This window comes from Anomaloglossus baeobatrachus, chromosome 6 (assembly GCF_048569485.1).
Source record: "Anomaloglossus baeobatrachus isolate aAnoBae1 chromosome 6, aAnoBae1.hap1, whole genome shotgun sequence".
NCBI lineage: Eukaryota > Metazoa > Chordata > Amphibia > Anura > Aromobatidae > Anomaloglossus > Anomaloglossus baeobatrachus.
This window is the reverse complement of record NC_134358.1, coordinates 502,932,549-502,945,724: the sequence shown is the minus strand read 5'-3', so window position 1 is coordinate 502,945,724 and position 13,176 is coordinate 502,932,549. Positions and strand designations below refer to the sequence as shown.

The 13,176-nt window shown below is 52.4% G+C and overlaps 1 protein-coding gene across 4 annotated transcripts in view; it reads right to left on the bottom strand.

Moving 5' to 3' along the window:
* The window catches only part of RBM33 (RNA binding motif protein 33), a 222,529-nt gene that overhangs the window by 167,408 nt on the left and 41,945 nt on the right, over positions 1-13,176 (bottom strand). For all 4 annotated transcript variants that reach the window (XM_075315440.1, XM_075315441.1, XM_075315442.1 and 1 more), the window contains exon 5: positions 11,897-12,185. In XM_075315440.1, the coding sequence (XP_075171555.1) occupies positions 11,897-12,185 (289 nt within the window). The remainder of the gene's footprint in view (positions 1-11,896; positions 12,186-13,176) is intronic.

The window sequence follows — 13,176 nt, the reverse complement described above, 5'->3', positions numbered from 1 at the left end:
CTGGCCGGAGAACCACTTTATCCTGGTGAAAAACCAGAAAGGGTGCACGACAAGAAAGAGCTGCCAGTTCTGACGTCCTTCGAATAGAAGTGACGGCAACGAGGAACACTACCTTCCAAGACAGGTGAGAAAGGGAAGAATCTCGCAGAGGCTCGAAAGGAGGACCCTGAAGGGACCCTAGGACTAGATTAAGGTCCCACGGATCTAGAGGGCGACGATAAGGCGGGGCTAGGTGGGCAACTCCTTGGATGAAGGTCTTAACCTGCGGGCGAGAGGCCAGTGGCTTCTGAAAAAGAATTGCCAAGGCCGAAATCTGGCCTTTCAGTGTGGCTAGCGAGAGACCCGCATCTAGGCCTGACTGTAAGAATGCCAATAGTGAAGGAAGAGAGAAGGCGAGGGGAGAAGAAACGTTGTTCTCTTCGCACCACCTGAAGAAGACTTTCCACGTGCGGTAATAAATCTTTGAAGAAGAAGGCTTCCTGGCCTTAATCATTGTTTGTATCACTCTTGGAGCGAAACCAGCCTGAGCTAGAACCCAGGATTCAATGGCCAGGCCGTCAAACTTAGAACCCTTGAATTCTGATGGAAAAGGGGTCCCTGCTGAAGAAGATCGTGACGGTCTGGAAGGCGCCAAGGAGTGTCTGCGAGGAGCTGAGTGAGTTCTGCGAACCATGCTCGCCTGGGCCAGTCCGGAGCCACCAGGATTACTGGTATTCCTTCCGCCTTGATCTTCTTGAGGACCCTCGGGATTAGAGGAAGTGGAGGGAAGATGTACGGGAGACTGAACTGGCCCCATGGAAGGGTGAGTGCGTCGACTCCTAAAGCCAAGCTGTCGCGGCACCGCGCTACGAATTGCGGTACCTGACGGTTGAACCTGGAGGCCATTAGGTCCACATCTGGCACGCCCCATCTGCCGCAGATCTGGTTGAAGACTTCCTGATTGAGAGACCATTCGCCGGACGCGAGGCCTTCCCTGCTGAGGAAGTCCGCCGCCCAATTGTCCACGCCCGGGATGTGGACCGCTGAGATCAGAGAGTGATGACGCTCTGCCCAATGCAAAATCTTCCTGACTTCTCGCATCGCCCCGGCACTTCTTGTGCCTCCTTGGTGGTTGATGTACGCCACCGCCGTCGCATTGTCCGACTGGATCCTGACCGGGCAACCCTGAACTAGGTGCCGAAACTGCTGCAAGGCTAGCCGAATGGCCCTTATCTCCAGAATGTTGATCGGGAGAGAGCTCTCCCGCGGCGTCCAACGGCCCTGAGCCGTGTGATGGCGGAACACGGCTCCCCAGCCCTGGAGACTGGCATCGGTGGTCACTATTTTCCAGTGGAGCGGAAGGAATGACCTTCCTGACGTGAGATTGCGTTGATTGCTCCACCAGCTGAGTGAGTGGCGGGTCTCTGGCGAAAGAAGGATCCTGCGGTCCAGGGAAAAGGGAGATCTGTCCCATTCCTTCAGCAAGGCCAGCTGGAGGGGCCGGAGGTGGAACTGCGCAAAGGGAACGGCTTCCATTGCCGCTACCATCCGCCCGAGGACTCGCATGCCGAACCTGATGGAAACTTGGCGCTGGCGCTGGAGAACGCGGATGCCTTGTTGCAGAGAGGAAATCTTCTCCTGTGTGAGGAAGACCCGACCTTGGGTGGTATCGAATACCATGCCTAAAAAGGTGATCCGCCGGCCCGGGGTCAGAGAGGACTTCTTTCGGTTGATCAGCCACCCTAACCGGGAGAGGGTGTCGATCGTGACCTGAACCCCCAGACGACAATCCTTGAACGACGAGCCTTTGATGAGCATATCGTCCAAGTACGGGATGACCATGACACCCCTGGAATGGAGGACGGACATGGCCGCCGCCATGATCTTCGTGAAGACCCTGGGAGCGGATGCGAGGCCGAAAGGAAGAGCCGTGAACTGGAAGTGATCCTCCGCTATCGCGAAGCGGAGGAACTGTTGGTGAGAGGTGGCTATAGGTATGTGAAGATAGGCGTCCCGAATATCCAGCGATGCCAGGAACTCGCCGATCTCCATGGACGCGATCACGGAGCGGAGTGACTCCATTCGAAACGGCCGCGACCTCACCGACCTGTTTAGCAGCTTTAGGTCGAGGACGGGGCGGGCGGACCCGTCTTTCTTGGGGACCACGAAAATGTTGGAATAGAACCCTCTGAAACGTTCCGCGGGGGGAACTGGCACCACGACTCCGGCTTGGAGGAGGGAGTCTATGGCGTGAAAAAACGCACGCGCTCGTGCGGGAGCTTCGGGAGGACGGGAGAGGAAAAAACGATTCGGCGGCCTTGAGTCGAATTCGATTTTGTAACCCGATGTGATGATCTCCCTGACCCAGGCATCCGCGGTCAGGGGGATCCACACATGCTGGAAGCGCAACAGACGTCCTCCCACTAGTCCGGCGCTGGAGCGCGCCGACCGCGAGTCACTTGGAGGAGCGTCGGCGGAAAGCAGAAGAAGACTTCGTGGGCTGGCGGGGGCGTGAACGCCAGCTTGGATTGGTCTTGAATGACGGGGTCCGCCTGTCTCTCGGGGGAGAGCGGCTTTTTCGGGCTTGGGGAGGGGAATTGAAACTGCGAAAGGGGCGAAAACGAGCGGCGGGGCGCCGATTTAGGATGCGCTTGGGGCGCAATTGGGGGAGAGATGTACTCTTTCCCCCCGTTGCATCGGAGATCAACTTGTCCAGTCTCTCTCCAAAAAGACGTTCCCCTAGGAAAGGCAGAGAAGTCAGCGACTTCTTAGAGGCCGCGTCCGCGTTCCAGGAACGGAGCCAGAGTGCTCGGCGGATGGCCACGTTGTTGCTGGCGGCCTGGGCCGCGCAATTGGCAGATGCCAGGGCTGCGTTGAGCAGGTACTCACCCGCGAGGGTAATCTGCGAGGAGATGAGGACCAGATCCGGATTGGCAGAAACTTCTCGGAGTCCGCAGCGTAGCGTGTCTGCCCAGGACATCAGTGCCTTCGCGACCCAAACCGAGGCAAAGGCTGGTGAGAGGGAGGTGCCCGCCGCCTCGAAGGCGGAACGGGCCAACCTGTCAATAGTACGGTCCGTGGGATCTCTGAGGGACGTACCGTCAGTGAGTGGAAGGACCGTGTGAGAGGATAGGCGGGAGATTGGGGGGGTCGACCACAGGAGAGCCCGCCCAGTCCTTTTTAAGATCTTCTGGAAAAGGATAGTGTAGATTAATGTACCTGCTGCTGGTAAATACCTTGTCTGGCTGCTGTCTGTGGGTGCGCAGCAAGTCGGCAAATTCCGGGTGTCCGCTGAAAGTGCTCTGGGGCCGCTTCATCCGCTTAAACGAGACCTGGGTGCTCTGAGAGGAGACAGGGTCCACTTGTACCTTTAGGGTCTGGTTCACTGCCTCCACCAGGCTATTCACCATACGCCGAATATCAGCCGCCTGCTCAGTGTCCAGCAGGGGAGCTGCATCGTCCTCATCATCGGAGCAGTCAGAAGGTTCCCGGGAGGAATGACGGGACGGACCTGGTGGTGAAGGTGAAACCTGCGAAGAGTCTGAAGACGAGACCTTACGGGTACGCTTCTGCGCAGCCGAGGAGGTCCCTGCAACGGGGCTTACTTGCTCCGGCGGCGGTAGCGTCGGGTCTGCGGGCGTCTGAGTAAGCGACGGCAGCAGGCGCAGGGCTTGCGCGATGGTCCGAGAAGCCTCAGAGAGGGACTCTACGGACTGGGACAGTGACGCTAGCCATGCGGGGGGGGGCGGGACGCAGGGGCCTGTAGCATCTGGCGCTGCGGTCTCAGTAGCGTCGGCCGAGGGGTCCTGCAGGTGCTGCGCGTTATCAGAACAGACGGAGCATAGTGGCGCGTCCTGGCCTTGGGAAAACTTGGTTTTGCAGGAGGAGCATGCGAAGAATAAGGCAAAGGGGGCCTGCTTGGGACGGGTGGACTTAGTATTAGGCATGGTGAAAAGGATAAACTCTCCCTGGTGCTGCTAGGAAGGAGACAGGAGAGGGTTAACTCGTCCCTAAATTAAGGGAAAAAACGCTGCCTAGTGAGGGCTACTCCTGAGGAGCAGAGCTTACCCCGGTCCTGTGTGCCGCCCACCAGTCCAGCAGAGGGATCCTGGAGGATGGAGCTACCAGAGATGCGGTGCAATATGGAAACGCCGGCGCTGCAGCTTCAGAGAAACAGCAATATGGCGAGGGGACGCTGGAGCAGGCTGGGGGAGGAGCGTCGATTCGGCGCGAAGAAACCGAAAGTAACCGCCTCCACCATCAGCCAGGGGGCTGCAGGGTGGGGGGAGGCTGGGCCAGACAAGCGGCGGTCACAGCGCTGCGGCGGGGGGCGTGGCTAAGGTGCAAGCGCGGCTAGGCCGAGACCGGGGACTAAAGTTAGGGGCCGGCCGAGGAGGAGGGCAGGGAGAGGGAACTGTCCTACCTGACTCGGCGGCGGAGGTCCAGCGATGGAAGCGGTGCAGGCAGGGCACCCAGCCCCTGCCTGTGAACAGTGCCCTCGCCCTGGGAGACGGCAGACTCCGGGAGAGAACGTGTACAAGGCAGGGAAGTGGACGTCATGATGGGGGAAGGAGCCCCCAGCAGCAGAGAGCAGCGGTGAGGGCCCGTCAAAACACAGCGCGCTGCCAATAATCCATCCCTGCTGAATGCCCCTGTAGGCCCATTGGGGTGATACCTCCGGGCGAATCAGGGGTGCCCACGACAAGCCTGCCCACACGAACACCCCCGGGAGTGGTACCAGCGGGGGCGGACGGGGGAGAGGGCCCAAGATCTCAAACCCCTGCGACCCTGGGGAGTGGTACCGACAGGGCTGCGGAGTAAGAGTGACGAAAATACCTGCATAGAGAAAAAAGGACAGGTATGAGAGCGCTGAGCGGCGCAGAAATAAGAGAAAAAACGCAAAAAAAGCAAGTGGCTGAGGGGGCCGAGACGGCCCACATCAGCCTCCTACGACACTAAGCTAAAAACTGATCTGAGCCCGCCTCCGGCTCGGGGTGTATACTGCTAGGGAGGAGCTAACTTTTCATGTCTACTTAGTGTCAGCCTCCTAGTGACAGCAGCATAACCCATGGTCCTGTGTCCCCCAATGAAACGATAGAGAAATCACACATGCAGTTTTTGTTGCAAACCCAGAAGTGGAAACCAAAAGGAAGAAGTAACGGTTGAAGGTCAGCCAAAGCTGCAGATTCCTCCACTTTCCCCTGATGGCAAATGTCAGGAGAAAGAAGGGTCAGGCATATCGGATTTCAGCATGCTCAAGCTTTTCAATCGTAGAGCATAAGTGTTGGGCAGTGGCATATTCCGCTCTCGCCATGAGAATATACAGTACAGACCAAAAGTTTGGACACACCTCATTCAAAGAGTTTTCTTTATTTTCAGGACTCTGAAAATTGTAGATTCACATTGAAGGCATTAAAACATGTGAAATGAAATACTTAAAAAAGTGTGAAACAACTGAAAACATGTCTTATATTCTAGGTTCTTCAAAGTAGCCACCTTTTGCTTTCATTACTGCTTTGCACACTCTTGGCATTCTCTTGATGAGCTTCAAGAAGTAGTCACCGGAAATGGTCTTCCAACAGTCTTGAAGGAGTTCCCAGAGATGCTTAGCACTTGTTGGCCCTTTTGTATTTACTCTGCAGTCCAGCTCACCCCAAACCATCTCGATTGGGTTCAGGTGTGGTGACTGTGGATACCAGGTCATCTGGTGTAGCACCCCATCACTCTCCTTCTTAGTCAAATAGGCCTTACACAGCCTGGAGGTGTGTTTGGGGTCATTGTCCTGTTGAAAAATAAATGATGGTCCAACTAAATGCAAACCGGATGGAATAGCACGCCGCTGCAAGATGCTGTGGTAGCCATGCTGGTTCTGTAGGCCTTCAATTTTGAATAAATCCCCAACAGTGTCACCAGCAAAGCACCCCCACACCACCACACCACCTCCTCCATGCTTCACGGTGGGAACCAGCCATGTAGAGTCCATCCGTTCACCTTTTCTACAAAGACACGGTGGTTGGATCCAAAGATCTCAAATTTGGACTCACCAGACCAAAGCACAGATTTCCACTGGTCTAATGTCCATTCCTTGTGTTCTTTAGCCCAAACAAGTCTCTTCTGCTTGTTGCCTGTCCTTAACAGTGGTTTCCTAGCAGCTATTTTACCATGAAGGCCTGCTGCACAAAGTCTCCTCTTAACAGTTGCTCTAGAGATGAGGTGTGTCCAAACTTTTGGTCTGTACTGTATATGGGGAGTTCAGGAGGAATAACTGTAGGACAAACAAATATAGTATATGACCACCTTAAAGGGATTGTCCAGGACTTTGATACTGGAGTCTTTCAGATCAGTGGGGCCCAACAGAAATGAAGTTGAGTGAGAGCCGAATTACAATACCCAAGACCGGTCACTACACAGAGTGGAGCACTGTGGTGTCCCTGGCTCTATACCAGGGGTCGGTAACCTATGGCTCGTGAGCCAGATGCCGCTCTTTTGATGGCGGCATCTGGCTCGTAGACAAATCTTTAATAAAAAAAAAATACCATATTTTGTGTTTTTTAAGATGCACTTTTTCCCCCCAAAACTGGGGGAAAAAATGTGGTTGCATCTTCCAAACCGCATATGGCTACGTGCGCACTGGGAAATGGAATTTTCTTGAGAAAATTCCACATGCTCTCAAAGATTACCGCACCCGCGGTAAAAAACCGCGGCAAACCGCACCCGAAAACCGCATGCGGTTTGCCGCGGTTTCACCGCGGTATTGCCGCGTGCGGGTTGGGATGTGCTTTATTGCATTCAATGCAATAAAGCACATTGAAAAAAAAAAAGTCATTTAATTCTGAGATAGTAGATAGACAGAAGAATAGATAGAGGGATAGATAGACAGACAGATAGAGGGATAGACAGATAGAGGACAGATCGCTGCATTTCCCACGGTCGGCAGTGAGTTCACATTACCGACCGTGGGAAATGACCGGTAATTACCTCTGCTGTCTGCTGCATTCATTCAGCGCTGTGTCTGTGACAGTCGCGGCTGGATGTAAGCAGCGCAGGACGTCGGAGCTGTGGATTACGCCGGAGCTTTGGTGCGGGAGGGGTTAATAAAATGGTGAACGAGGCTTGTTTGTTTTATTTAAAATAAAGGATTTTTCGGTGTCTGTTTTATTCACTTTACTTACGGGTTGATCATGTCAGCTGTCACATAGACGCTGCCATGATCAAGCCTGGAGTTAGTGGCGGTGGTCCCCCACCATCATTAACACCTTGTATTACCCTGACCGCCACTGCTACACGGCGGCAGGAAGAGCCGGGGACACGCCGGTGCTGCCGCATAATGCATGCGACAGTCCCGGGGCAGCTGCGGCTGATATTCTCGGCTGCGGGAGGGCGAGGGAGGCGGGGGACATTAACCCTGCCCCTCTCCCTCCCCAGCCTGAGAATACCGGGCCGCCGCTGTGTGTTTACTTCGGCTGGACGGTAAATATACAGCGGAGCCCACGTTCTTTGTTTTCTATATTTCCATTTGATTTCTATGTGTGTTCTATGTGTCTGTGTTCTATGTCTGTGTGTGTGTCTGTGTGTTTGTTTACTCTCTGCTCCGCTTCCTCTTCCTGTAATGACATCACTTCCCTGCAAAACCGCAGACAAGCGATGTACATTACCGGAGGTAAACCGCGAAATACCGCAGGGAATAACGCAGGAAAAACGCAGTGAACCGCACAGAATTTGCTGCCTGCGTTATTCCCTGCGGGATTTCACGATTAACATTGGAGTCAATGGAGTGAAATCCCGCAGCGACGTGCGGAAAAGAATTGACATGCAATTGTTTTTGCTGCGGGAATCCCGCAGCAAAACATGCAGCTGTCAAAATCCGCCTAGTGCGCACAGGATTTTTTTTGCCCATAGGTTTTGCTGGTGATTCACTGCAGAGATGTTATGAACATTTTCTGCAGCGAAACATGCAGCAAAACCGCAAAAAAATCCGCAGCAAAATCCGGTAAGTGCGCACATAGCCTATGGCATACCGGGACGACAGTGGTGGCGCAGGTTCAGCGATACTGCAGGCTTGTGGGGTATTGCGGCGGCGAACCTGCAGTAGCCGGCGGACTGCTTTGAATCTCCCACAGACTAGATCAACTTCAAGAAAATGGCAACGGAAGTGGCGCGTGCGCAGATAGGACTCCGCGGCCATTTTCTTTAAGTCCATTGCGTTGATCTGCGCATGCGCTCCGGCCATATTCTCGTCAACTATGGGAGATTCAATGCAGCCCGCCGGCAGACTAATGGCGCCCACCACCGTGACACCCAACGAGCCCGCAGCAGTATCGCTGACCCTCCGCACACTGACCCTCTTGAGTCGCGACACCCCCTCCTTCGTGCCCGCAGCATCGCCTATCCTCCTGGTAGGCCTACACTCCTGGGACCTTCTGAGCCGCTCCACCGCTGCCGCTCCCCCCTGGTGAGTATGGCTCTCAAAAAATTACATTTTCAATTATGTTGCGTTCATGGGTCTCTCAGCCAAAAAGGTTCCCGACCCTTGCTCTATATACTGCCCACTTCCGGTATTAAGAGTACCTGCAAACTGCTAATCTGTGTAGTGTCAGACAGACTCCCACCAATTGGATGTTTATCAATTATCCTAAGAATAGGTCATTAATAACCAAGTCCTGGATAACCCCTTTAATAACTTTCTTCCTACTTTTCCTTTCTTTAGAGTGGACCCTTGGCCTGCCCCCCCCCCCCCCCACGGATTGGACGCTCGGCTCGCCCTGGCCCCCCACACGGATTGGCCGCTCGCCCCGCCCCCCTGCACGCATTGGACGCTTGGCCAGGCCCCGCCCCCTCACATTGGATGCTCGCCCTGGCCCCGCCCCCCCGCACGCATTCCCCGAACCCACACGGAGATGCCCGACTCCCAGGTGACTGCTGCAGCACCGGAAGCCCACACCGCAAGACAAAGTGGAGAAAAGCCACTAGCTTACCCCGCCTCCTGACACACGTGTGCCGGAGCCGGCGTAGGTTGGTATCCATAGTACACATCGGGTAACTATAGAAACCGCTTTCCTTAGTTACCGATGTGTAAGATGGTTACTAGCTTACCCCGGCTCCCGGCACATGTCAGCACTGTCGCTTACCTTTTCTCCACTTTGTCGGATCCGGCGCGCTCCTGTGCACTATGTACACTACAGTTGCCGCGCGACAAGCGCCGATCACGTGTTGTCATGTGACCAGGAAGTTGCGGCGCAGCCACTGTCCTGTACACAGTGTACGGCTGCCTTCAGATGTCCGCGTCACACATAGCACACATGTATATACACACACACACGGATACACCGACGCATACACACAATACACATGCATGTATACACACACACACTGAGCACATAGACACACATAGACACACATGGATACACCGGGCGCATACACAGTGCACATGCATGTATATACACACACACACACACGGATACACTGAGCGCATACACATAGCGCACATGCATGTATATACACACACACACACTGAGCACATATACACACAGACACACAGATACACCGAGCGCATACACATACAGCGCACATGCATGTATACACACATACACAGCAGACACACAGATACACCGAGCACATACACACAGCGCACATGCATGTATACACACACGCACATATACACACACAGCAGACACACATTGATACACACAGCGCATACACAGCGCATACACAGCGTACATGCATGTATACACACACACACTGAGCACATAGCAGACACATGGATACACCGAGCGCATACACACAGCGCACATGCATGTATACACACACACTGAGCACATATACACACATAGCAGACACACAGATACACCGAGCGCATACACATATAGCGCACATGCATGTACACACACACATACTCTGCTGTACACTCACCCAGCGATGCGGTCCCCGGCACTGAAGTCCCCAGCGCTGTTCCTGCTTCCAGCTCCTCAGGGCACTGAATATTCAGTGAGTATAATGAGCGGCGATAAGGAGCGGGAGGCAGCGGAGCGGGAGGCAGCAGAGCCGGAGACAGCAGCGCTGGAGAGAAGTAAATATAGAAAATATTTTTATTAAAAAGACCCATATTTTCTCTGGTATGTTTTACACTGATGTCGCACGGATCACATCAGTGTGCGATCCGTGTGACATCCGTGCTGCCGAAGATACCTGCGTGTGTGCGTGCGGGGTCATGAAAAGTCACACGGTCCGTGTGCAAACATGGACGTGTGAGGCACATCATAGAACAACATGGGTACGTGTGACATCCGTGTTACAAAACGCATGTCACACGTACCTAAAACACAGACGTCTGAAACCAGCCTACAGGAGCGCGCAGGATCCGACAAAGTTGAGAAAAGCCGGATGTGTGAAACCACTAGCTTACCCCGGCTCCCGGCACACGTGTGCCTCAGCCGGCGTAGACTGGTAACCATGGTACACATCGGGTAACTATAGAAACCGCTTTGCTTAGTTACCCAATGTGTAACATGGTTACTAGCTTACCCCGACTCTCGGCACACGTGTGCCGGAGCCGGCGTACGCTGTTAACCAGTGTACACATTGGGTAACTATGGAAACCGCTTTGCATAGTTAGCCGATGTGTACCATGGTTAACAGTGTACGCCGGCTCCCTGCCCATTCAGATCGTTGGTCTCCCACTGTCAAACACGCCGATGCGTGCTGCACAGCAGGAGACCAACGAGCAAAGAATAAACCAGCACTGTCACTTTGCATAGTTACCCAATGTGTACCATGGTTATCAGCTTACCGACGTACGCTGGTAACAAATGGTACACAATCCTATAACTATGGAAAGCGCTTTCGTTAGTTACCCAATGTGTACCATGGTTACCACCTTACCCCCAGCTCCCGGCACATGTGTGCTTGAGCCGGCGTATGCTGGTAACCATGGTACACATCGGGTAACTAAGCAAAGCGCTTTGCATAGTTACCCGATTGTGTAACATGGTTACCAGTGTACGCTGGCTCCCTGCCCATACAGATCGATGGTCTCCTACTGTCAAACACGCCGATGCGTGCTGCACAGCAGGAGACCAACGAGCAAAAAATGAACCATCATTATTCAAGACTTGCTGATTATATTATTATTTAATCTGCTAACCTACATACACATTCTAGGACTACCCGATACGTTAGAAAATCGGGCCACCTTCTAGTATAGAGAGATATATAAATATATATCATTATATACATATACATACACGGTCATCCTCGTTTCCCTATATGTATGGAAATGAGGATTTAGTGTCATGATCTATAATTTTATGATTAACAGGTCCACCAAAAAAAAGGCTTTGCCTGAAAAGAGTCATCCATACATCACAGAAGATTAACTCTTATTGTGAGCGCCCAAAGCACAAAGAAAGCATCTTCTTATAAATCTATTATCTCTGCGAGTAAACATGGATCTCCAATCTCTTCATTCAGCCTTGGACAGCTATTAGTTACAAAAATGACCGGCGAAAGCAATCAATCATCCCCACAGAGTAAGCACCTTAAAGATGTCTTTAGGAAGTCAATAATCTTTTAGCTTTAGATGACTTTATCAGATCTTGCTCAAAAGCCTGGATAATAGCTTTTGCATTAAACAGTACGAACAATCGCGAGTGGACCCCAGAACACAAAGCCGTTTTCATCCATGAGGATACGATCCTCAAGGTCATGATTCTCTCCTGCCATCCGGCATAACAAAGGACCGCTACCTGACGACAAACAAGCTGTCAACGGAAAGTTTGTCACCATCTAGATAAAGAAACTGGCAGCCACTGATAATGGGTCTAATTCTCATCTCTCCCACTGGAAGAGAATAGGTTTCAAATTGTCCTCAAAGCCAAGTCACACGAAAACCCTTGATCAACAGAGATACAAGACGACTTACTTGAAATTCATCCAGAGGTTCATTGATCTCAAGGTCCAGCACCTCATCTGTGGCGGCTTCTTCTTCCTCATATTCCACCTGTTCATCAGTTATCTCTGCATAATTCTCTTCTTCATAGGTCTCCACCAGATCCTCGGTGTCCGCGTCCAGCTCCTGCGTTTCCTCGTACACTTCTACAGTCGCTTGTTCCTCACATTCTGCTGCACCTTCCTCACCAATGCTTTTAGAAAGGTCAAAGGAGGATATGCCACCAGCGGTCGCATTAAGACTGACGGTGACTCCTTGTGTACTAGAACAGAAAAGTGGATCCAATTTAGATTTCTATTCAATCCTTCAATAAAGTGGGCCATAGATTTAAAGGGAACCTGTAAGGTCCTGTATGCACCTAGAACCATGACCAGTTCTGGTTGCCTATTGCCAATTCCTGCCTAGCTTTCCCAGCATCTAGTAGCATAGATAAAGGGATCTTCACAAAAAGTATTTCTAAAGATGCTTTATGATATGCTAATGAGGACAGGGAACTATTCGCCAGTTGCCTTGGCTAGTCGGCCTCCTTAGCATATTAGCACGCCCATGTGGGTGTGCCAACATGCTAACGAATGCCCAGCGTCAGAGCAATAGTCACTTTTACCTTTGCAGCCACCGCTGGTTTTCGGCTCAGTGCGCATGATCAAAACATCCCCAGACTTCCGATCATGCGTACATCCGGCTTCACAGTGCACATGACCGGAACTACAGGACTTCTGATCATGCGCACGGAGCCGAAATCTAGCGTCGGGCGCAGTGGCACCAGAAAGCGGTGAGATGGACCATGCCTTTGACGCTGCGCCCCACAGGGGCGTGCTTACAAGCTAAGGGGGCCAATTAGCCAAGGGAACCAACGCCCTTGCAACTAGTCCCTGACCTCATTAGCATATCATAAAGGATCTTTAGAAATAAGTTTTCTAAAGATCTCTTTATCTATGCTATTAGATACAGGGACGGTTAGGCAGGGATTAGTAATATGCACCCAGAACTGCTCGTGGTTCTGGGTGCATATTGCACTTGACCGGTTCCCTTTAAGAAATGTAAGGGTATTTCCATCCAAGTTATTACATATTGTTATTACATGCAACCACTTAAAGGGGTTGTATCAGGTTATTAAAAACAGGTAAAGTTGCTAAGTGCTTGTCGAGTCGACAGAGATGGCAGTTTTCCCAAAAATTACCTGACAGTCATCTAATGTGTATGGCCAGCCTTAGAAGCAGCCAAATACCTGATAAGATCATTTTTGTAGGACA